The following is a 21416-nucleotide window of genomic DNA, read 5'->3' as shown; positions in this document are numbered from 1 at the left end:
AAAAAAATGAGACCACGGAGCAAACATTATTTTAATTACAGATTGAAATACAGTGCATCAGATGAGGCAAATATCATACTGTACCAGTCTTTAAAAATCTGAACCATAAAGGTTTTACATTCTAATACACTTAAATAAAACTGAGCAAGAATTGCTTACGTAACAAAACTATACTTCAAGTTGTTTTAGAAACAGTTCTGTGCTAGGAAGACACAAAGGAAATGATCTATTGTGCTGCTTTGAAACCAAATGGGAGCATCTAGGGGTCCTCCTAGGGCCCAGCACGTGGAAGGGGGAGGGGTGGAGTGGGGCAGCTCCCTGCAGGTGCAATCCCCGCGGCAGACTAGCTGACCTTGACTTCTCTGGTTCTCAAAAACATCATCCAGTCCACAACAAGGTTAGTGGTCTTAGTGCAGCGGGGGGATTATGTATAGATATTTCCAAGGAAAAAAATGGGTCCCCGTTTTTAAGAAATCCACATATCAATGAATAATCCAGCTTACCCATTCATAAATAAGCTTTTAGCTATTCTGGAAGCAGGATTCAAAAGTTACATCAATTAAAATGCAGTTTAGAAACAAATCCCCCAGATGGTAAAAATGGAGAATTTTTTTTAGGTTATCAAATTACCTAGAATAAATATGATACCTTACAGATACCAGATAATTTTCTATAAGAATCAGAAGGTTCCAAGTTGAAAAACATCTATTCTCTTAAGTATTTAAGTGTAAAAAAACTTATAAGCATGTTTTCAAAACTAAGGTCAATATGGAGGGCTTTGGGTAGCATCCAGTAATTTGAAACCAACCAGATACTACCATGAAGTTGCACTCAGGTCTCACCCGGTGAGCTCTCCTCCACTCAAAGGCAAGCTTAATTCCTCCAGGAGGATGGGGTCTTGGGGTCTGGCAAGCATGGGCGCAGTGCTGAGCATAAGGAGGAGGAGGGAAGAGTGCAAATGTGCAAGACTCTGACTCGCCACCCAGAGCAGTTCAGAGCTCTAGTGCTAGTGGATGGAGCAGCTGATGGTCAGTGAATGCCTGCCCAGACTCATGGAGTCCTGGAGCCCAGAGACAGAAGCTGTGAGACGGGCAGGAAAAGGCCCAAGAGGCTCTGAGACCAGGAAACCGAGGGAGGTGAGCGCTCTGCTTTTGGCATCCAAAGTCACAGTGCCGTGGTGGCTTTAAAGTACCAAAATGCAGTGACAAGAATAAACTGAGTTTGAAGGGATCTTGATGAAATGACAACTATTACTTCAGACAGCAGGTGACAGGTGAGAGAAGACCCGCTTTGACAGTCAGCTGTCAGCAGTAGCAAGGGGCAGGGGACAGGCGACTGGGCTGACTCGGGAGGCAGGTCCCACAGTCACGGGAGGACAGAACACATGGTCTGAGGTGACCACATTCAAATGTACCACGTCAGAGTTCACATGAGCTCAGCTTGACCATTGCTCACCCAGTTCAGTCAAGCAGGTGTCTCCTTGGGTGACTAAACATTAAAAAAAAAAAAAAAGGACATAGGAAAATAAAGGTATGTTTCTCTTTTTAAAAAATACCTTATATGTACACACTGGTAACTGGTGCAGCAGGACCGCTGGCATGGGGAGATGGTGATGGTCTGTCTTACCCAGCCAAGAGTTAACTGTCAGGCCCCAGGGCTTGGAGCCAAGAGCTGAAAGAGGCCCTGGGGCTGGCAACACAGCCTTTAAAAGGGGGTGGGTTGGTTTTTCACAAGGATGTCCCTGTCCCACCTTGAGCCTGAACCCTGCATTCTACTTGCCCAAGGGTCCCCCATGTGGCCCTGGGCAAGTGCTGGCAGGAGGGAAAGACATGTTGATGACACAACAGCACTGATGAGAGTGGGGGCCGTCCCCTAGCACAGATCCGTCACTGGTGGGAAGCGCCACCCAGACGAGGCGGGCACAGGGCTTCATGAGGAACGTCACAGGAGCCCCGCCTGGGCCACAGGGACAGCGGTGTCAGACTGACGTGTGCACGGGCGTCACCGAGTGCGATGGCGAGGAGCCCCGCTCCGAAGAGGCTGAGGCGCGCGCCGCCACTTCCCGCTGCAGGTCCTCCACCCGCTTCTGCAGCTCTGCGCGGACGGCCAGCAGCTCCTTGAGGTTCTGGTGGGTGGGCGTCTGCAGGCGGAGATGCAGGTCAGCCCAGCCCCAGCCTCCTGACCCTCACTCCCTACCTCTGCCCAGGGGCCCAGGGGACTGGCTGAGGTGTGGGGACTCCGTTCTCCCTCCCAGGGGAGCCAGACCCCCGGAGGGGCCCAGGGCCGGGTGATCCCCTCTGGGCCTCAGCTGCCACTTGGCAGCACGGACCTCACGCTGCTGACTGAAAAGCCTCCCTCCACCGTGAAGCTGTGTTCGGCTTCATGAGCGAGAACAGGCACAGGCAGAAGGCCCTGGAGAGGGCGGTGCTGGGAGAAGGCCCCCCCGCCCCGCCCCGTCCGTGTTCACAGAAGCTCTGGCAGTCTCGCCAGCATCTCCGCCCCGCCTCACCCTCCTGGACCAGAGAGGGATGAGAGGGGCCTTCCCGGGGTGGAGGTCCACCAACCTGAAGCTTGGGGTCATGCCCCCCATACTCTCCTGCACTCAGCTCACAAGCTCTCGACATCACCTGCCACAGCCCTTATGAATCTCAGTAGACCGGGGCGGGCAGAGTCACCAGCTGAGGGGGCACAGGGTGGGAGTCTGGGTAGCTCCCCCTTGGTTCCTGTCCACGATCTCCACAGAAGCCACCAGCCTGGGTCCTGAGCTCAGCCAGGCCCTGAGACGCCATGAACACCTTCCAGGGGCTTCTTCCTGCTGCCCTGAAGGTAAGACCTTGTGTAGTCTGACCCTAGCCTGCCTCACCTGCTCACCTCTCACTGGGCCCTGCCCCTACTCCCCTCCTCCATTCTCAGACCACCCAGGTTTTGGCAGATGCCTTGCATTCGCTGGCCCTTCTGCCTGGAGCCCTCTCCTCTGACCCTTTTCACTCACACGCTGGGCTTCATCCTGTAGGGACTGGCTGGAAGAGCACTTGCCCTGGGAGGGGGTCCTCTCGGAGACCCCATGCCTGCTGGGCCTGCGTGTTTCATCGTGCCCTCCCCAGAGAGTCTGGGCGCTGTCCCATCAGGGATGTGAGGAGTCATCACCCCGGTGCAGGAAGAGGGCAAGCAGGGGACAGATGAGAAAGACATTAGACTGAGAGTGAGTGACCAGAGACATGAGTTCATGAGAGAGATTCGAGACAGAGGGACAGGACAACAAGGACAGGCGATTTGGCTAGGTGTGGTGGGGGAGGCACCCAGGTGTCTCCAACAGGTGCTTGGGAAGCAGCCCAGAAGAGGCTCCGAGCTAACTCCTGACTTTGGCCCCCGGAAGGAGGGTGGGGGTGGTAATGTGGGAGTCTGATGACAGAGACCCCCCAAACAAGGAAAGTTGCCTTAGTTGCAATTCCAGAGGGCACTGGGGGGGGGTGGGCAAAGCTCCTCTCTTGGCCTTGGGCCTACTTGGTATGTCCCTGCTGTGGGGGACTTGATTCCACTTGCTTTGCAATCAAGCGGCCATTACTAACCGCCCACCATCGGGGTCAGAGAGAGGAGACCATGTGGGTGAGCACACAGCTTCACACCTGCCCAGGCTGACACACTCATCTTATATCTCCATGCAGCCTTTCGTTCTGTTTTCTCATCCACTTTTTTGTAAATTGTGTTCATTTACAATAAAGCAGAGAAAATGCCCATCTAGGAGCCAGTCACCCAGTGCTGCCATGTGTGAGATGAAAGCCAAAAGGGTTCCAATGGAGATAACACACAAGATGTCTGCAGGGCCCTCCTCCTCAGAGCAAAGAGGCTTGTCCCTGCCACTTCCCCTCTGTCTGGCCCGGCTCCCCACCCCCTCACTGAACACCAGCCTTCCTGCTGATCCCTGTGCCGGTCTCCACGGCCACCCTCCTTGTTCCTGAACTGCGCTGCTAGAGGGAGCTTCCTGCAACCCCCAGGGTGGCTCCTGCAGTCCCCAGGATCAAGTCCAAAGGCCTGGACCTGCGTACCTCTCTGGCCTCCAACATCACCAAGGCCTGGCCCACTCCCCAGCCTGCTCTGGGCCCAGCCTGGAGGCCCTCCACTACAGGACTGTCACAGTGCTGACTTTGGCTGCGTGAGTTGGGAGTTGCATGAGGTGTGGGTATCACCCACAGAAGGAAGGGGCCAGGTTTGGGAACCATGCTTCTGAGGCAGTCTTTTGAAGGCCACGGCCAACTGTTAAGTGTCCACATGCTGTGTAACTAGTAAGAGGGGTGCTTCTTTATATAGGCATGAGCATAAGACTGATGGCTTGCTGGCCACGAAATTGAAAACCTGTATTTAGAATACTGACCACTGACGTTGTCTAACTATACTGTTAGGTTTCGTGGGAAAAGGGCTGAGACTATCTCCCTGGTTTCAGATATTCTTAATAAAAGGGCATTTTACAACTCTTACCAAAAGTTGGTGTGTTTGCTACTCAAAACATACATTCAACCCAGGAGCTGGGTGTTTGGTAGGTAGAAATGTGCTTGAGCCCCAGTGGTGCTCAAGGTGTCTGTGCCAGTGTGGACATGCCGGCTGCCCTCGTCACCCAGGCACGGGAAGCAGCTAGTAGCCCTATGTCTGTGTTAGACGTTTGCCTCATGCATGGTGACAGAAGCTGGGCCCTCAGAGGGGGTGCAGGGGAAAGGCAGAAAAGGTTCTCAGGGCATTGCCTGCCGGCATGATGAGAGGCCAAGGGCAGGGAAAGCATCCTGAGGAAAGAGGAGGCGAGTGGGGAGCCAACGAGTGAGCAGGAAGCGGTAACTTAACAACACTTCATCAGCTCTGTGCTTTCATATAATTCTACACCATCATCTTTCCTTGGGCAGAAAGATACGCTTTTTTCAAAATGAGAAAAACATACCTGAGGCCTCATTCGTGGATTCCATCGCACGTAATAGTTTACCCATAATTCCAAATGACTCAGACTAGCAACAGGATAGAGGACGTGGTTCTCATAATTCACAAAGAAGGGATTAGAAAATTCATCCAGCTGGCTATTGATATATGACCATAAAGATATAGTCTTTGTAGATACATCCTGAAAACCAAACAAGGAATACAGTGAAAAAAAAATTCAACTTTCCTTCATATCCTCTAGAGCTTGTTATCACGTAGAGAAAAGGACTTGAATAATGAAGTGAGTTCAAATGATAAAAATCGGGAACATTTATTAAGCTCCACCCCTCTGTGTGCATGACCCAGTGGTGGGGCTCTCTCAAAAACATACTGCTGAGTGAGATGACGTCTGGTGACTGTGACTATGTGAAGGCAGAACGAGAACTTTCTACCAATTGCAGAATAATGGTGCCCCTATTTAACAATACATTTTTTAATTCTTTTTTGCAGCTTACTCTTGTGACCCTTAATATTAAGGACCCTAGGTAGAATTTACAGATAATATTCCTTTCACTGGAAAGTCATGCCTATCTGGGGGTAAAGCCTTATACAGAGAATGTGTCATTAAATTATAGATCCCCACCTCCCAATTTTACAGTACATTGTCAAAATGAGAAGATGGTGAGGCCAGGAGTGCTTTCCACCAACCTGCTGACTATTCCCCATTATCTACACAGAGGCGATTCAATTAGGACTGTTTCATATTTTATATTTTCTATTTATAAGAAACAGCAGCAATATTTCAAGGAACCCCAAATAGCCAAAACAATCTTGGAAGAAAAGAACAAATGTGGAAACCTCACACTTCCCAATTTCCAAACTTACTGCAAAGCTGCAGTAATCAATACAGGTGGTATTGGCACAGGATGGATAGACATCAATGAAATAGAATAGAGAGTACAGAGATAAACCATCACATTTATGGTCAACTGATTTTCAACAGGATTCCAAGAAAATTCAATGGGAGACTGTTTCAACAAACAGTGCTAAGAAAACTGGATAAAGGTTCGATGCATGAGACAGGGTGCTCAGGGAGGGTGCACTGGGATGACCCTGAGGGGTGGGATGGGGAGGGAGGAGTGGGGGGGGTTCAGGATGGGGAACACATGTACACCCATTGATTCATGTGGATGTATGGCAAAAACCACCACAATATTGTAAAGTAATTAGCCTCCAATTCAAACAAACAAACAAACTGGATAACCACATGCAAAAAAATGAACCCTTACCTCCTGCCACATACAAAAAGTAACTCAAAATCAATTATATACCTAGACATAAAAGCTACAACTATAAAATGCTTGGAAGAAAACACAGGCTTAAATTTTCATGACCTTGGGGTTAGGCAATGAAACCTTTGATAAGTTAGACTTCATCAAAATAAAAAACTTGTGTGTTTCAAATGACACTACCAAAAATGTGAAATGACACTGCACAGAATAGAACAAAATATTTGCAAACTGTATCTGATAAGGGACTTGTACATATAAAGGACACATAAGAAACTCTTCTCACTCAATAATAAAAAGACATGTGTGCATGCTGAGTTGCTTCAGTCGTGTCTGAGTCTTTGTGACCCCATGGACTGTAGTCCTCCAGGCTCCTCTGTTGAAGGGATTCTCCAGGCAAGAATACTGGAGTGGGTTGCTACGCCCTCCTCACAGATAACTCAAAAATGGACAAAGGATCTGAAGAAACATTTGTGCACAGACATATATACATGGTCAGTAAGCACATGAAAAGATGCTCAGTATCATTAATCATCAGAGAAACACACATGAAAATCATGATGAAATACTCCTAGGACAAACATCTGGGTCATCTCCAGGGTAGGGTCAAAAAAAAAAAAAATACTCCTTCACACCCACTGGGATGGCTAGAGTCAAAAAGATAAAACAGTAACAAGTGTCTACATAGATGTGAAAACAGGACCCTAAGACATTGCTTAGGGTAAATGTAAAATGTGGCAACTACTTTGGAAAAACAGTCTGGTGGTTCCTCAAAGGGTAAAGTGTAGAGCTCCTGGGTGTCTACCCAACAGAAGTAAAAGCATATGTCTTCACAGAACCCTGAACATAAACATTCATAGCAGCAGTATTTGTAAGAACCCAAAGTAGAAACAACCCAAATGTCTATCTGCTAATGACTGGATAAACAAATGGTCTCTCCATACAGTGGAATATTATTCACTCATAAAAAGGGGATGAGACACTGGTATATGCTAATTATCCATGATCTTTGAGAAGAGTATGCTTAGTGAAATAAGCCAGACACAGGAAGGCAAATACCATATGATTCAATTTATATGAAATATCCAGAAGAGGTGAATCCACAGAGACCGAAAGTAGATTAGCGGTGGCTGGGGCTGGGGGGAGGGGGACTGGGGAGTGTCTGCTAATGGGTATGAGATTTCTTTTTGGGGGGGGAATGAGAATTTTATGAAATTAGATGGTGGTGATGATTACACACTGAATATACTAAAACCCACTGAATGGTCCACTTTAAAGGGATTAATTGAAAAAAATAAAGGGATTAATTGTATGGTATGTAAATTGTATCTCGAGAGGTGATTTTTTTAGAGAGTACATTTTGATTTAAAAAAAAAAGATAAGACCAAAAGAGTTTAAATTCGACATATGAATTATATTCTTCTGTTGATTTTTTTTCTTTAAAAACAGCTTTATTGAGATGAGTCACATGCCACTGAATTCAGTCTTTTTAAATTCCTTTAGGCCTGTAGGAATGTGGATTTGATCCTGACGTCAGTGGGAAGTCACAGGGAGGTTTCAGGCAGAGGCCAGGAATGTGATGGGACTGGAGTTGGGGAAAGCCCATCTGGTTGCTGTATTTAGACTGAGTGTGGAGGTCAGAAATGCAGGGAGCCAAGCTCATTTCTGGGTAGCTGCCTCAGTCCAGATGCAAGACTAGGGGTAGGGGGGGCTTCAACACGCTTGGAGCAGTGAGAAGTGGCCAGATTACAAATCCATCCTGGGGACAGGGCTGCCAGCACTCACTGAGGGACTGAATGTGGCAGCTGGGGTGGATGGGCAGAGGTGGTACTGAGTGGGATGCAAAAGAGAGAGAAACAGGAAAACAGCATTTAGATCCCTGAGATGGACGAAATCACCTAGAGAGAGAACAAGAGGAGGACCAGGGCCTGTCCAGGTGACTCCAAGTTTAGAAATGGATTAAAAGGGAAAAGACTGGATGGGGAAGGCCAGCAAGGTAGGGGAGAACCACAGAGGGTGTGGGGTGAGGGAGTCGTCAGCTGTTGGGAGGCTGCTAAGAGAGGGGTAGGTGGGCACCAGGGACCTGCTCTTTTCTCCTAAGTTCTCGAATATTCCACCAGGCAGAAGTCCTTTTCTCTGAACCAGAGGACACTCTTGAAACTGCCTTCTCCCAATGCTTCCTCACTTTTGATCATCTCTGTCTTTTACCCCTAAGTGAGGAGAAAAGGAAGAGGTAAATCTAATGGAGAAGCTTGAAGGGAAGCAAGTTGAGCTTGCTACCTTAAGAGAAGGGGTTAGAAGATTAGACACAGGCACTGGGGCTGGTGAACCCTGGGAGGGCATTTAGTGCCAGCCCTCCATTTACAGACAACAGAGGGTGAGACCCAGTGTTCTCTCCATTCAGCCCCCCTTCTACAGTGGCATGGAGGGACAAGGCCCTCCAGCAGTCAGGAAAGCCAGGGGATATAATATACTTACCTCTTTGAGTCGTTGCTGTTCACAGTTGCACAAGAAAGTCCCAAAGAGACAACTATAAAGGTGATCCAAAATTGTAATCAAGAAGAGTTCATTAAACTCGAATGCTGAAGGAAACTTAAATGGAGAGAGAAATAAGGTTTAGTTTTGAAGTTCAAATTCTACAACAAACTGGTCAAAGGCTGCTAAGCCACAACTTGGAATATAGTCAAGGATGAAAAGGACAACTGGCCCATGTAGAACTTAATTAGCTATAGTTTCCAGTTCAAACTTATAGGTCTGGCAGAGAAACAACCTGAAGCAACAAAAACTGGTGTGCTTCTTCAGTGCCTAAGAAAGCTTATGGGGCTTCCATTTCTTGCCATGATGATAGAAGAGCCTGCATTCACCCTTCTGCCAGAAACAACTAGAGAGCAGGACACTTGGCAGGGCCATGGGACTGTGATGACTCCCCAGCCCAGAATGGAAACCTGTGAGATAAGTCCTACTGTTGTCCTAGCTTCCCTTTTGGGGGCACATTCTGAGTGAAGAAAGTGGGGGGGGGGTGGTCCCAAGGAAGCGATTCAAGAAGAAATACAATGTCTTGGCAGTATATAATGTAAAAGGGGTAACACCACATGACCAAGTGGGGTTTGTCTCAGGAATGCAAGGCTGGTTTAAGATTTGAAGATCAAAGTTACTAAAAAAAAATCTATTATAGTAATTTACTATATTGTGGCTCAGCTGGTAAAGAATCCACCTGCAAAGTGGGAGACCTGGGTTCAATCCCTGGATTGGGAAGATTCTCTGGAGAAGGGAAAGGCTACAGACTGCAGTATTCTGGCCTGGAGAATTCCATGGACTAATAAGTCCATGGGGTCGCAAAGAGTCGGACACAACTGAGAGACTTTCACTTTCACTATACTAACAGAACACGGAAGAAAGCCACATGATCCTCTCAGTTGCCATCTTAGCTTATTCTTCATGGGGCTTAGCACAATTCCAGCAAAGAATGACCATTGCCAAGAGGTTCTAGCCAGTAGCTGACATTTAGGAGCCATGATGGAGATGCTCTGCAAATGGTAACAACAGTCCTAGCAATAGGTATGTACCGGGAGCTGACCTTGTACCAGAATTCTAATTTAAAAACATACTGAAATATTCATCACCTATTCAATGAAACAGGGCCAGTTAGAACAAAACCAAATAGAACTACCCAGCATATTTTTGTGTGTCAAGTGTACTTTAAAGATCTATTCCCTAATCAGAGATGTTTGCACACTATCACAACTAATTATGTCATCTGTAGAGTGACAACCAGGGTCACCGATAGAAAGTTTATTTTTGAAGCTTATCTTTAGTACTTTACTAGGCCAGAGACAAGCTTCTCAATTAGAAACAATGGTCAACACAGGACTGTCCAGACTCCATCAAAATTTGTTATCTTCCTCACTAGGCAAGCAGAAGTTCTGCTCAGCTGCCCTATATTAAGACTTGCCTCTTTCTACATTAAGGACTGCTCTCAGAGAAACACACAACTCTCTTCTAGGGAGCCCCATCAAAACATCACTTCTTTAGAAACCTCTGGAAACTAGCTATGGATATTGTTCTATGTTCTTAGAGGAACTAAATCAATGATGAACTAAATCAAATAAATCAGGCCAAAATGTTAAATATAGCTCCTGGTTAATCCTGTCTCAGTCTTTAAGGTTGCTCCTTGCAACTCTATAAATGGCCTCACGTTCCAAATGGCTATCTTTTAAAAGGCCAAGTACATTTTGTCAATTCTTCCTAATATTTTTCCATGAAGCTTGGTTATATTCTATTAAGTTATTGGCACCAAGAAATTTATGAATTTTAAGCAAAATATAAGTTATGTATATTCTGAAGCTTTATTAAATAAAGGATAAAAATGGAAGGCCTGTATTTCATTTTCAAACATTTAAAAATATACATTTACCAATAGCACAGCAGAGCTTCTACTGACATATTTTTGAAGTCATATGAGTCTTTATTCCTAACCCTGAGCCCGCAATCTGGATCTGGGAACTTGGTTCAGGGTGTTCTGTCGCCACCAACTGCAAGCCTTACTCTGGTCAAGTGGGTGGGGAGCAGGTGTGGGAGGTCAGGGTGCATGGGCTCAGCCCATGCCCTTCAGCACCCACATCTACTCAGGTTAGCTCAGGAGTGCTCTTCATTTCCAAAGGGCACAGTGGTGGGAAACATTTCATCAGTGGAAGTACCGACCTCTAGAGTGATAACAAACAAAAGAGTAAGCCTCTGGGATTCACAGTTGTTTTGGCCTCTTCTGGAAGCTACACTATATCCTTTAAAAAGTGTGGTCTCTGCACCTCTTGAAGGATAAAAACATCAACAATGATTAAACTGGTCCAAAAGGGTAAAAAAGTCTGTTCAACTGGGGTTATTGCAGAATGTCTTTGAGACTGTTGTCTGCTGCTGCTGCTAAGTCGCTTCAGTCGTGTCCGACTCTGTGTGACCCCATAGATGGCAGCCCACCAGGCTCCCCTGTCTCTGGGATTCTCCAGGCAAGAACATTGGAGTGGGTTGCCATTTCCTTCTCCAATGCATGAAAGTAAAAAGTGAAAGTGAAATCGCTCGGTTGTGTCTGACTCCTAGCGACCCCATGGACTGCAGCCTACCAGGCTCCTCCGTCCATGGGATTTTCCAGGTAAGAGTACTGGAGTGGGGTGCCATTGCCTTCTCCGAGACTGTTGTCTACAGTCCTTCAATTACTTTTTCCCTCAATTCCTTTCATATCAGTTTGTGCACACAGACTAGCTCATTTTATTCTGAGGTGTCTAAAAACATTACACTGACATAGCTGATTTAGCAGTAGGAAACCTAAAAATAAGTTAATCTTGTCACATTAATGCAACTTTTCTAACAAGCTGCATACCTCATTCACTTGTGACTTTAGATCACTTTAGATCACTTGTGACTTTAGACTGATCATTCTGTGTCTCATTCTAACAATGTTATTTTAAAAGAAATTAATTATACAAATTTCATGGATGGAATCTTAAGAGGCATCTGAAATCTTCTAACCCAAACCCCTCATTTTCTTAAAAATCCAGTAAACATTACAAAAATTATATAGATTAGACATGAAAATAGGTACTAAGCAATTATGAATAATGGAAGTCAGTTTGAAGATGTCTCTCACACACTCTTTGTCTAGGCTTTTGGGAGGAATAAGCTACTTCACATTTACAAAATTTGGATTGATCTCTTCAGAAACATCAGAATTATCTTCTGTGTTCAACCATTTTATGTACTTTTTCTAAATGTAGTTCATACCTTCTAGTCTTAACCTGAATGTAACCATCATCTACTTTTGTTGCTGACTTGGCATCAATACAAACAGCAAGTACATGGCACTACAAAACAGTCAGACTTCAGGCCAGCCTCCGTGCCTTTTGAGTATGTGTTTGTCGTTACTTGTTACTCATACCATCGGGTGCCTACCTCTGAGACAAGCCCTCTTTCCATGCCCCAGCCCTCTAGCTAATTGGGTGCTTTGAATCAGCTGGGAACTGGCACATAGATAAGGCAAGAGCCCACTCAGCTTGGGGAAGCTAGTTTTAAAACAATCAACCTCAATATGCTGTTCTAAGGGAGGGCCCGAGGACTCTGTGAAATCTACTTTGGCTGCTTAGAACACCACCCCACCGCAGTTTTTCTCGAATTGCCATTCTCTCATCATCCCTGCTACTCTAGCAGCACAGCCTGGGAGCTTGTTGGAAATGCAGAGTCTCAGGCTCTTCCTTGGACCATGAATTAGAACTGTGTTTTGGTAAGACTTCCAGGGGATCTGTGTGCACCATGAAAGTTGAGCAGAATCCCTGGAGGGCTTCTGAAACAGAGTGCTGCCTGCCACCCAGTGTCACAGGTCTGGGGCAGGGCCTGAAAAGCTGCATCTCTCAGTACCCGGGAGGCTGAGGCTACTGGCCTCAGGACTGCACCGGGAATCACTTCTCGGGGTTACTGGTCCTCTCAGAAGCACCTGGGGGACTTTTAAGCAGCACACACACCCCAAAGAAGGGTCTCCAGGGCTGGGGCTCAAGCAAGCGCATCTTTGCTAGGAGACAGTCCTCCCCACATGCCTAAAGCAGCCAAGGCCAGACCTCCAGCTCAACAGGAAGGTGAGAGCCCAGGCCATGCTTTACCATCCTCCCTTCCCCATGATCCCATCCAAGCAGGTACTTGGAAGGGCTCTGTCTTTTGCTTACTCTCTCCCTCCCCTCAGTCCCTCTCACCACATCTCTGCCTCTATTTCTGTTTCCCTCCTTTCTCTCTCTTTGGTGCACTGGCCTCGCTCTCTGACTCTGATTCCAGGTCCATTTCTCTGGCACCACATCCTATGATGAGGATCAGATCCTAAGCTCGGGTTCTGATGTTGGAGATGAGGGAAGAAACAGCACATGTCTTCTGGCCGAGTAGCTTGGGGAAGGGGGCCCCTGTATGGGTAATGAATGACAGGACACTTGGCAGCCTCCCATCTGCCCCTGGTCCTGGGACACTCCCTTCCCTCCACACTGAGGGGTGGGAGGGGCTGTGGCCTGGGGCTGGGTATGGAGGGCCCTGGATACCCTGGTCTCCGCCCCTTTGTTCAGTCACATCCCCATTTCCAACACCTGGAAATCTTCCAGCATCTGCTCACCCTGACAGAGGGGGCAGGTGAAAGAAAGAGTAGGATGGAGGGCAGGGGCAGCTGCTGGACAGTATGACCGACAAAAAACCATATGCACAACAAAAGCACCTTTTGGTATAAAGTAGGTTGTTTCCAATTTTATACTTATATTTCTAAGTCATTAGAATCAAACTGAGTTAAATAACAAAAGGGGTCATACTTAATACACACACAATCTTCACTTTGAACATGAAATTAAAGTTTGTCTTCAACTTTAAGATTATGTTTGGATCAGGATATAAAGGTCAGAAATGGACTTGAAACCTCTCACCTGTCTCGTCATTTGCCAGACACAGTCAATAAACTGAAGGAATATAGGGGATCGGTCAGCATCTGCATGGTTGTCATTGCCATGGCCCACTCGCTGAAGAGAATCAAGAGGTTAAACAATTTAATGTATGTCATGGTCCTCTCAGAAGTCACTTTAAATTGCCTAATAGCAAGAAGCATGTCTCTTTTATATGTCCCAAGGCCCAACAGAATTCCTGGCACATAAAAGGCTCTCAGAAATGTTCATTGCACTGAATTGACTTCCATTACTTTTAGGAAACAAAATTTCAGTTTACATGTTGATTGTTTTATAATTTTGCTTTAATATAGTTGAGATCAACAAGTTATAAGCAAATGGCCAGTCAACTTTACACTCCAAGTGACGGGGTCAACCCCAGCCACCACACTGAGTGCTCCTTGTCAGCCTGAGATGGCAATTAGCAGCTCACACAGCACATTATGACGGTCATTTTCTCCACAAGTGTAGTTTTTCTCCCCCATTTTTCACAAATGTCAGAAAGTCTGAGACTCAAAATAACAATTAACAATCTACAAGTTTAAGCCAATGCTGCATGACTCAGACAACCTCAAAATCTCACTCTTGAAATGCGAATGGGGGTCCTCACAGCAGGCCAGGGTAGTATCTCTCAATTTTTATTCTTCCAGTTTTAAGATATAATTGACATCCAGCATTGTATGTCATACTTTTACATATTTTTGAAGATGTTAATAGATTCATGTTAAAAGGTAAAAGATAATTTCAAACACATTAAACAGGACTGAAACAACACTGGAAATGTCAACTGAAAAGACCACCCAGGAGTGAGCATTCTAACAGAAACTTCAAGTAATTTGGTGACTAAGCAAAAGGATGAGAAAGTTATGAAGATACAAGGCAATCACCACACAGGAAGAGTGACAAATACTGGGCCTATGAAACCACTACTAGGAAAGACAGAAAAACAAATGACCAAGTCAACAATGAACATCTCAGAGGAAGTGTACTGCCTTCTTTTTTTAAAAAGACATTTGAATTGTAAGTGAAATATGCATGTGAAATTTACCATTGTAACCATCTTAAGTGTATAGTTTAGTGGTGTTAAGTACATTCACACTGTTGTACAAAGATCACCAGCATCTGTCTCCAGGAGTTCCAAAACAGAAACTAGCTGGCTGACTCCCAGCTACTGGGAGTAGGCTCACCTCAACAAGGGAGTTATAAGAAGGAAATAATATTTTAGTGAGTTGTCTGGATTAATACATGAAGGACATTACAGAATTGAAGTGTTGATATTTAAGCATTTTTATTCTCTTAATAGCCATATGATCTTTTAGAGTAATAACCAGAAGTCAGTTTTATTTTGTTTACTGGATTTTTCTTAACAGCTAGTATAATTCACAATTATGGACATTTAAGAAAGTTACTACACTTGCAAATGATTGACTGACTCCCTATTCCCCTCCCCCAGTCCTTGGCTCCCCTCATCTTCCTTTGTCTACAGATTTGACTGCTCTAGATACTTCGTATGCACAGAATCATGCTATTTGTCCTTTTGCACTGGCTTCTTTCCTTTAATATAATGTCCTCATAATTCATTCACATTGTAGCTGGTGTCAGAATTTCATTCCCTATGAAAGCTAAATAACATTCCACTGTGTGGATAGACCACACTCTGTTTACCCCTTCATTTGTCGATGGATACTGGGTTGCTTCCACCTTTGGGCTATTAGTGAATTGTGCTGCTATGAACATGGGTGTGCAAATAAGTGTTTGAGTTTGTTTTCACTTCCTTGGGGTATATACTCAGAAGCAGAATTGCTGGATCATATGGCAACTCTATTTTTAATTTTTGAGGCACTGCCATACTATTTTCCAGAGTAGCTGCATGCATTGCCTTATTTCTGTACTTCTCTATAACTTGTGGAAACTGCCCCTGTATTTAAGGCACATGGGGAAGTTTTGCACTGACAGTTCACAATTTAAGATTTGTTCTTTCCCTTAATAGACAAGCACTGAACTCTTACAGTGCATGTGAGGCATCCCTCCTCCCAGCCCTCAGGATTTCAGGCAGTTTGATGGTATCCAGTAGAGGTACCTGGGGTACCAAGACACATGGGACACAACATCTGTGATAAATCAATAATTCACTTGTGGTCTAGTCACAGGAGAAGACCTGTAAATAACAAGGAAAAAAAGTGTGCCTGGAACTTCCTAGTCTGAAATGGGTATGGTGGGTCTATAGAATAAGTGAGCATCCCAGGATGGGCTATGAGAGGGAGCTAGGCGGAAAAGTCATGAGTCACAGTCCTGGAGGAAGTCTCTTTTGAGATAAAGCTTGAAAGACAAGCTTCCAACTGGCCAGGGGTAGATTCTATTAGAAGAAGTGGCGAGGGGGTGGAGGGAGAGTGAGGATGCCATAAGTAGAGGGGCATGGTTGAGACAAGGGGAGGAAATCTGGGCACAGAAACACCAGGTATGTGTATGCACAGAGGAAAGGCAGCGTGAAGACATGGCAAGAAGGCAGCCATCTACAAGCCAAGGAGAGAGAGCTATCAGGAACCACCAATCCTGACAGAACCTTGATCTTGGCCTTCCAGCCTCCAGAATGATGACAATAAATTCCTGTTAAGCCACCCAGTCTTGTGGTACTTTGTTGGTAAAATCTTATACACCAGTGTTCACAGCAGCATCATTCACCAAAAGGTAGAAACAACCCAAATGTCCATCAACAGGTAAATAAATAAAATGCAGTATAGCCACACAATGGAATTCAGCCACGAAAAGGAGTTAAAATTTGATAGATGCTATAACATGGATAAAACTTGAAAACACTGTGCTTAGTGATATAAGCCAGTCGTAGAGAGACAAATAATGTATGACTCCACTTATGTCAGGAATCTAGAGTAGGCAAATTCAGGGAGATGGAAAGCAGATTAGTGGGTGTCAAAGGCAGGGAGAGGGAAATGAGGAATGACTGCTTAATGTGTATAGAGTTTCCTTTTGGGGGTGATGAAAATGTTTTGGAACTACAGAGAGATAGTGGTTGCACAACACTGCGAAAGCACTAAACGCCACTGAACTACATATTTTAAGATGGTTGATTCTATGCTATATGAATTTTACCTCAATTTTTAAAATTACAAAAAAAAAAAGGCATACTGACATGGAAAACAAAGACTGCACTACCAGAGACATATTAATACAATGATGATGTCTACAGTATTCTCTTATGGCAATTCAGTTCTCAGAGCACAAAGCCCTTGTGTATGTGTATCTGTGTGTGTGTATATGAGATATGTGATATGCATGTGCATATGATGGAACAACAAACAGTGAAAAGTGCACCTCACCGTCTCAACTCACCAGTGCAAACCTATGTCCAAAGCTTATCCACTCCTTTTCTATGAGAGCCTCGAATCCTTTAATGGTGCGGTAATAACTGTCCAACATCAGCATGGCCAGAGATGTCAGCTGGGCTGTTCGGTCCCAGCCATCACTGCAGTGCACCACGACTGAGGTCTTCCCGGATTCTACTTTATCAGCAATTCTTACTGCCCCAGCAAGAAGCATCTTCAAAAAAGAAGGCACATTAAATCAGGCAACATTTAATTTCTATTATGCAAAAAGTTCCCTGGTGGCTTAGTGGTAAAGAATCCGCCTGCCAATGCAGGAGACCTGGGTTCGATCTCTGAGTTGGGAAGATCCCCTGGAGAAGGGCATGGCAACCCACTCCAGTATTCTTGCCTGGAGAATCCCATGGACAGAGTAGCCTGGTGGGCTATAGTCCATGGGGTTGCAAAGAGTTGGACAAGACTTAGTGACTAAAGAACAACAATAAGAACAACACAGCAAAAATAATTCTGTGGAGAACACTGGAAGGTCAAGTCAATAAACAAACAATGGAATCAATTTAAGAATCTCTAGGAAACATTAGTCAGAGAAGGCAATGGCACCCCACTCCAGTATTCCTGTCTGGAAAATCCCATGGATGGAGGAGCCTGGTGGGCTGCAGTCCATGGGTTTGCAAAGAGTCAGACACGACTGAACGACTTCACTTTCACTTTTCATTTTCATGCATTGGAGAAGGAAACGGCAACCCACTCCATTGTTCTTGCCTGGAGAATCCCAGGGACGGGGGAGCCTGGTGGGCTGCCGTCTATGGGGTCGCATAGAGGCGGACACGACTGAAGTGACTTAGCAGCAAGAAACATTAGTATCCTGGTGGAGGTGGGGGGGGTGGAAACTTACGCTAAGGAAAAACTACATTAGTAAATAGGGTCCTTTACCAAAGGGCCACAAAGTACTTTAAAAACCTGATGTGAGGAAAGTATCATCCCTTTCTATTATGTCACAGGAGTACCTCAACAAAGACCACAGTTTGGACGCTGCCCATGCAAACTATGAAAGCCCAAGCACACAGCAAAGATGCACTCATTTGCAATGCTGGGAAGCCACCTGAAGAGAGACACAGATAGCTCCATGGCCATCCGCAAAGAAGGCTTAAGCAGAGGGTGGGGAAGGGCGGGCCCTCGGGCCCTCCCCGTACCCGAATGTACTCTAGCCAGTGGGTCCCGTCCACGTTGGACAGCCAGCGTGCCTCATCGATGGCCGGGTATGCAATCTCCTTCAGTTTTCGCAGCGACTCTCTCATGACGTGAATGTTGTGAATCTCCAGGAACATGAGTTCAGCGTTTGGGTAGGCACTTTCACTTTCATAGCCCCCACCCTTTGCCTGTGAAAACAAAAGACAGATGTCACTTCATCTCAGTGAATTTTTACTGTTCTTCCTAGTGCTGCCAGATAGAGGCCACTCATAAAGCCTCAGACTCATCTGTGTATCATAAGCCTCCTACATCCTCGTATGAGTTTCCCATGGTTGCTGAAAGAAAGTACCACCAGCTGAGTGGCTTAAAGTGACAGGAATGTCTTCTCTCTCAGTTCTGAAGGCTGGAACTCCAAAATCAAGGTACTGGCAGGCCCGTGCTTGCTCAGAACCCTCTTGGAGATGATCCTTCTTTGCCTCCTTCAGCTTCTGGTGGCCCAAGATGTCCCTGGTTTATAGATACACTAACCTCTGGCCCATCTTCACATGGTCCTCTCCTTGGGTCGGTGTCTCTTCTTATAAGGATTAGTATGCACCCTCATTCAATATGGGGGGCTTCCCTGGTGGCTCAGATGGTAAAGAATCTGCCCGCAATGCAGGAGACCCAGGTTTGATGACCTCCTCTTTTAACTTGATTACCCAATTACTTAATTTGCCAAGACCCTATTTCAAAGCTGGGCTGTAGCCACAGGTGCCAGGAGTTGGGACTTTAACACATAGTTTTTAAATGGAAACATAATTCGACCCACAACAATCTTCTATCACCTGTCAGCAGTTTTAAAATGATTAATTGGATCTTATACAAGGTGAACTGGGTTTTAAAACCTTCTGCCATCTATCTAAATAAAAAAGTTGTACTACTGAAAAACTTCTGTACATAATAATTTGTAAATCTCAGTGAGATTTATTTAAGTAATTTAAGTAAAATAAAATGCAAATATAACAAAAAAGACAATATGGCTCACTCTTTGGTAATCTGATAACAAAATCTGGTCCATAATTAGCTTATACTTTGTAGAGGTCAACATCCAAAACACATCTGTTATAAGAATAAGTGAAAGTAAAAATGTTAGTCACTCAGTCGCGTCCAACTCTTTGTGACCCGATGGACTGTGGCCCACCAGGCTCCCTCTGTCCATGAATTCTGTATGCATGAATACTGGAGGGGGTTGCCATGCCCTTCTCCAGGGCATAGAGAAACTGAAACCCCAATACATTGCTGGTAAAAGTTAAAATTACGCAGTCTCTTTGGGAAAAGATTTGCCAGTTCCTCAAAAAGTTAAACATAGAACTACCATATGACCCAGAAATTCTAGCTCCCACAGAACTAAAAACAGGTATTCATGTGAAAACTTGTACGCAACAAACCATAGCCGCAATATCCACAATAGCTGCTGAAAGCAACCCAAATGTCCATCAATGAATGAGTGGAGAAACAAAGTGTGCTGTATGCTTACAATGGGTTATTTCTCAGCTACACAAAGGAATGAAGTACTGATTTGTGCTACAACAGAGGAACCATAAAAACATCATGCCAAGTGAAAGCAGACAGGCACCTAAGACCACACACGGTATGAATCCATTTATATGAAGTGTCCAGAAGAAGGCAATCCACATGGAAAGTTATTAGCAGTTGACATGGGTTGGGGAGAGGGGAGGATGGGGAGCAACTGCCAGTGGGCACAGGGTTTCCAGCTAAGGCTGTGGAAGCATTCTGGAATGAGACAGCGGTGACTGCTGCACAACACTGTCAAAAGACTGGAAGGCACTGAATTGTGAAATTTGTGATGGTTTCTGGAGGAGGAACACAGCGTTGGGCTTTGGGTGATGCAGCTGTCTCAGGGAGCAGGATGCACAGCTCTTCAGCATGAATGAGGGGGCTGGGTGGTGGCTCAGGGTGTGTGTCCAGGGCTCAGGGCCAGTGTGCGTGGCCAGGAGAGCAGTCAAGGTCAGAGGAAGGCCAACATTCAGGGAATGCAGAGGAAACAAGACTGAGGATAGCAGCTGGAGACTGGAGGATAAAGAGAAAAGGGAAGAGAGTCTTTCGAAAACGAGAGGGTACTCAACTGCATCAAAAGCTCGTGAGATTGACAAGAAGGCACTTGGTGGCCTTACTGTAAACAGTCCAGGAACAGGAATGGCAGAGCCAGCTCCAAGGGGAAGGGGACAGGGACTGAGGAGGGCTTATCTACACAGATGGACAGACTTCCTGGGAGCCAGTTGGCATAGGAGCAGGCCGGGCAGAGCCGGCAGCAGTCAGGGGAGGACACAGTGGGCCCTCATTTCCAGGCCGTGGGGTGCAGTGGGATGTGGGCAGGTGGGGGCAGTTCCTGTCCAAGAGCTGGTGTGTTCTGTGCAGAAGCAAGCACAGCCAGTGGTCAGGGAGGAAAGGCGCGGGGCCAGGCTGACCTGGCCCCTGGGGAGGAGGTGGGGAGCCCAGCCCTGAGCCTGGGGTTCTGCTCAGCAGTCCTGGCATGGCCCTGGGGCAGGCGGGCAGCAAGGGGCAGGGGAGCATGCCTCCGCCCGAGAGTGCAGAATAGGAGCTGCAAACACAACTGGTGGGGAAACAACAGCACGGAATGATGGAAGACTCTCTGAACACCCACTGCGGACAATGCAGCCTAGAGCCTAGTCCTGCCTGTGGGGCACGGTGACGTTTTTCATAACAATACCCTTTGCACCCACTGAAGATGCTGCTGGTTGAGGGATTCAAGGCACAGGCCTTGGTGGCAGGAGCATGGGATTTATCATCCCAGCCCTGCCCCTCCCCCAGTAGCTCACCTTCTCTCTGCGCCTCAGATTTCTCACCTGAAATACTGCAGAGGCTCACTATGGGGATTAAATACTAACTAAATAAACTACCTAATGAAAGCTAATCTGTGCAAGGCTCAGCACCCCTTACCGACTACTTGGCACCTTTGTATTATAACCTCCCTCAGCACCTACCATGCAGAGCCTTGAGATGGGCAATGACTCGGACCTGGTCCTACCAAGGGAGCCTGGAGGCTGGGGCAGAGGCCCCTTACCCAGTAAGTGCATGAGTGCAGAGGACACCTGCTTAGGGCTGGTGTTAACCAGAACTTAGTTAAAGCCAATTGGTTGCCTGAAAACTGATTACTAAAGCTCCAAATAAAACAAATACCAATCAGAAACTGGGATCATGGGAGAAGTAGAGCATGAGTGCCT

The 21416-nt window shown here is 46.0% G+C and overlaps 1 protein-coding gene across 4 annotated transcripts in view; it reads right to left on the bottom strand.

The window, feature by feature from the left end:
• Positions 1-7: 7 nt before the first annotated feature.
• MTMR1 (myotubularin related protein 1) overlaps positions 8-21416 on the bottom strand; it is a 59878-nt gene continuing 38469 nt past the window's right edge. For 3 of the 4 annotated variants that reach the window (XM_061136904.1, XM_061136905.1, XM_061136906.1), the window contains 6 exons: positions 18174-18359; positions 16991-17197; positions 13628-13720; positions 8670-8783; positions 4928-5104; positions 8-2140 (listed from right to left, as the gene is read on the bottom strand). In XM_061136904.1, coding sequence (XP_060992887.1) covers positions 1979-2140; positions 4928-5104; positions 8670-8783; positions 13628-13720; positions 16991-17197; positions 18174-18359 — 939 coding nt within the window. In that variant the 3' untranslated portion in view covers positions 8-1978. Of the gene's footprint in view, positions 2141-4927; positions 5105-7443; positions 8402-8669; positions 8784-13627; positions 13721-16990; positions 17198-18173; positions 18360-21416 lie in introns of those variants that run through there. The other variant, XM_061136907.1, reaches the window with a different exon arrangement.

This window comes from Dama dama, chromosome X (genome assembly GCF_033118175.1).
Source record: "Dama dama isolate Ldn47 chromosome X, ASM3311817v1, whole genome shotgun sequence".
Taxonomy (NCBI): domain Eukaryota; kingdom Metazoa; phylum Chordata; class Mammalia; order Artiodactyla; family Cervidae; genus Dama; species Dama dama.
Note: the sequence above shows the minus strand (reverse complement) of the source record. Positions and strands in the feature narration are given on the sequence as shown.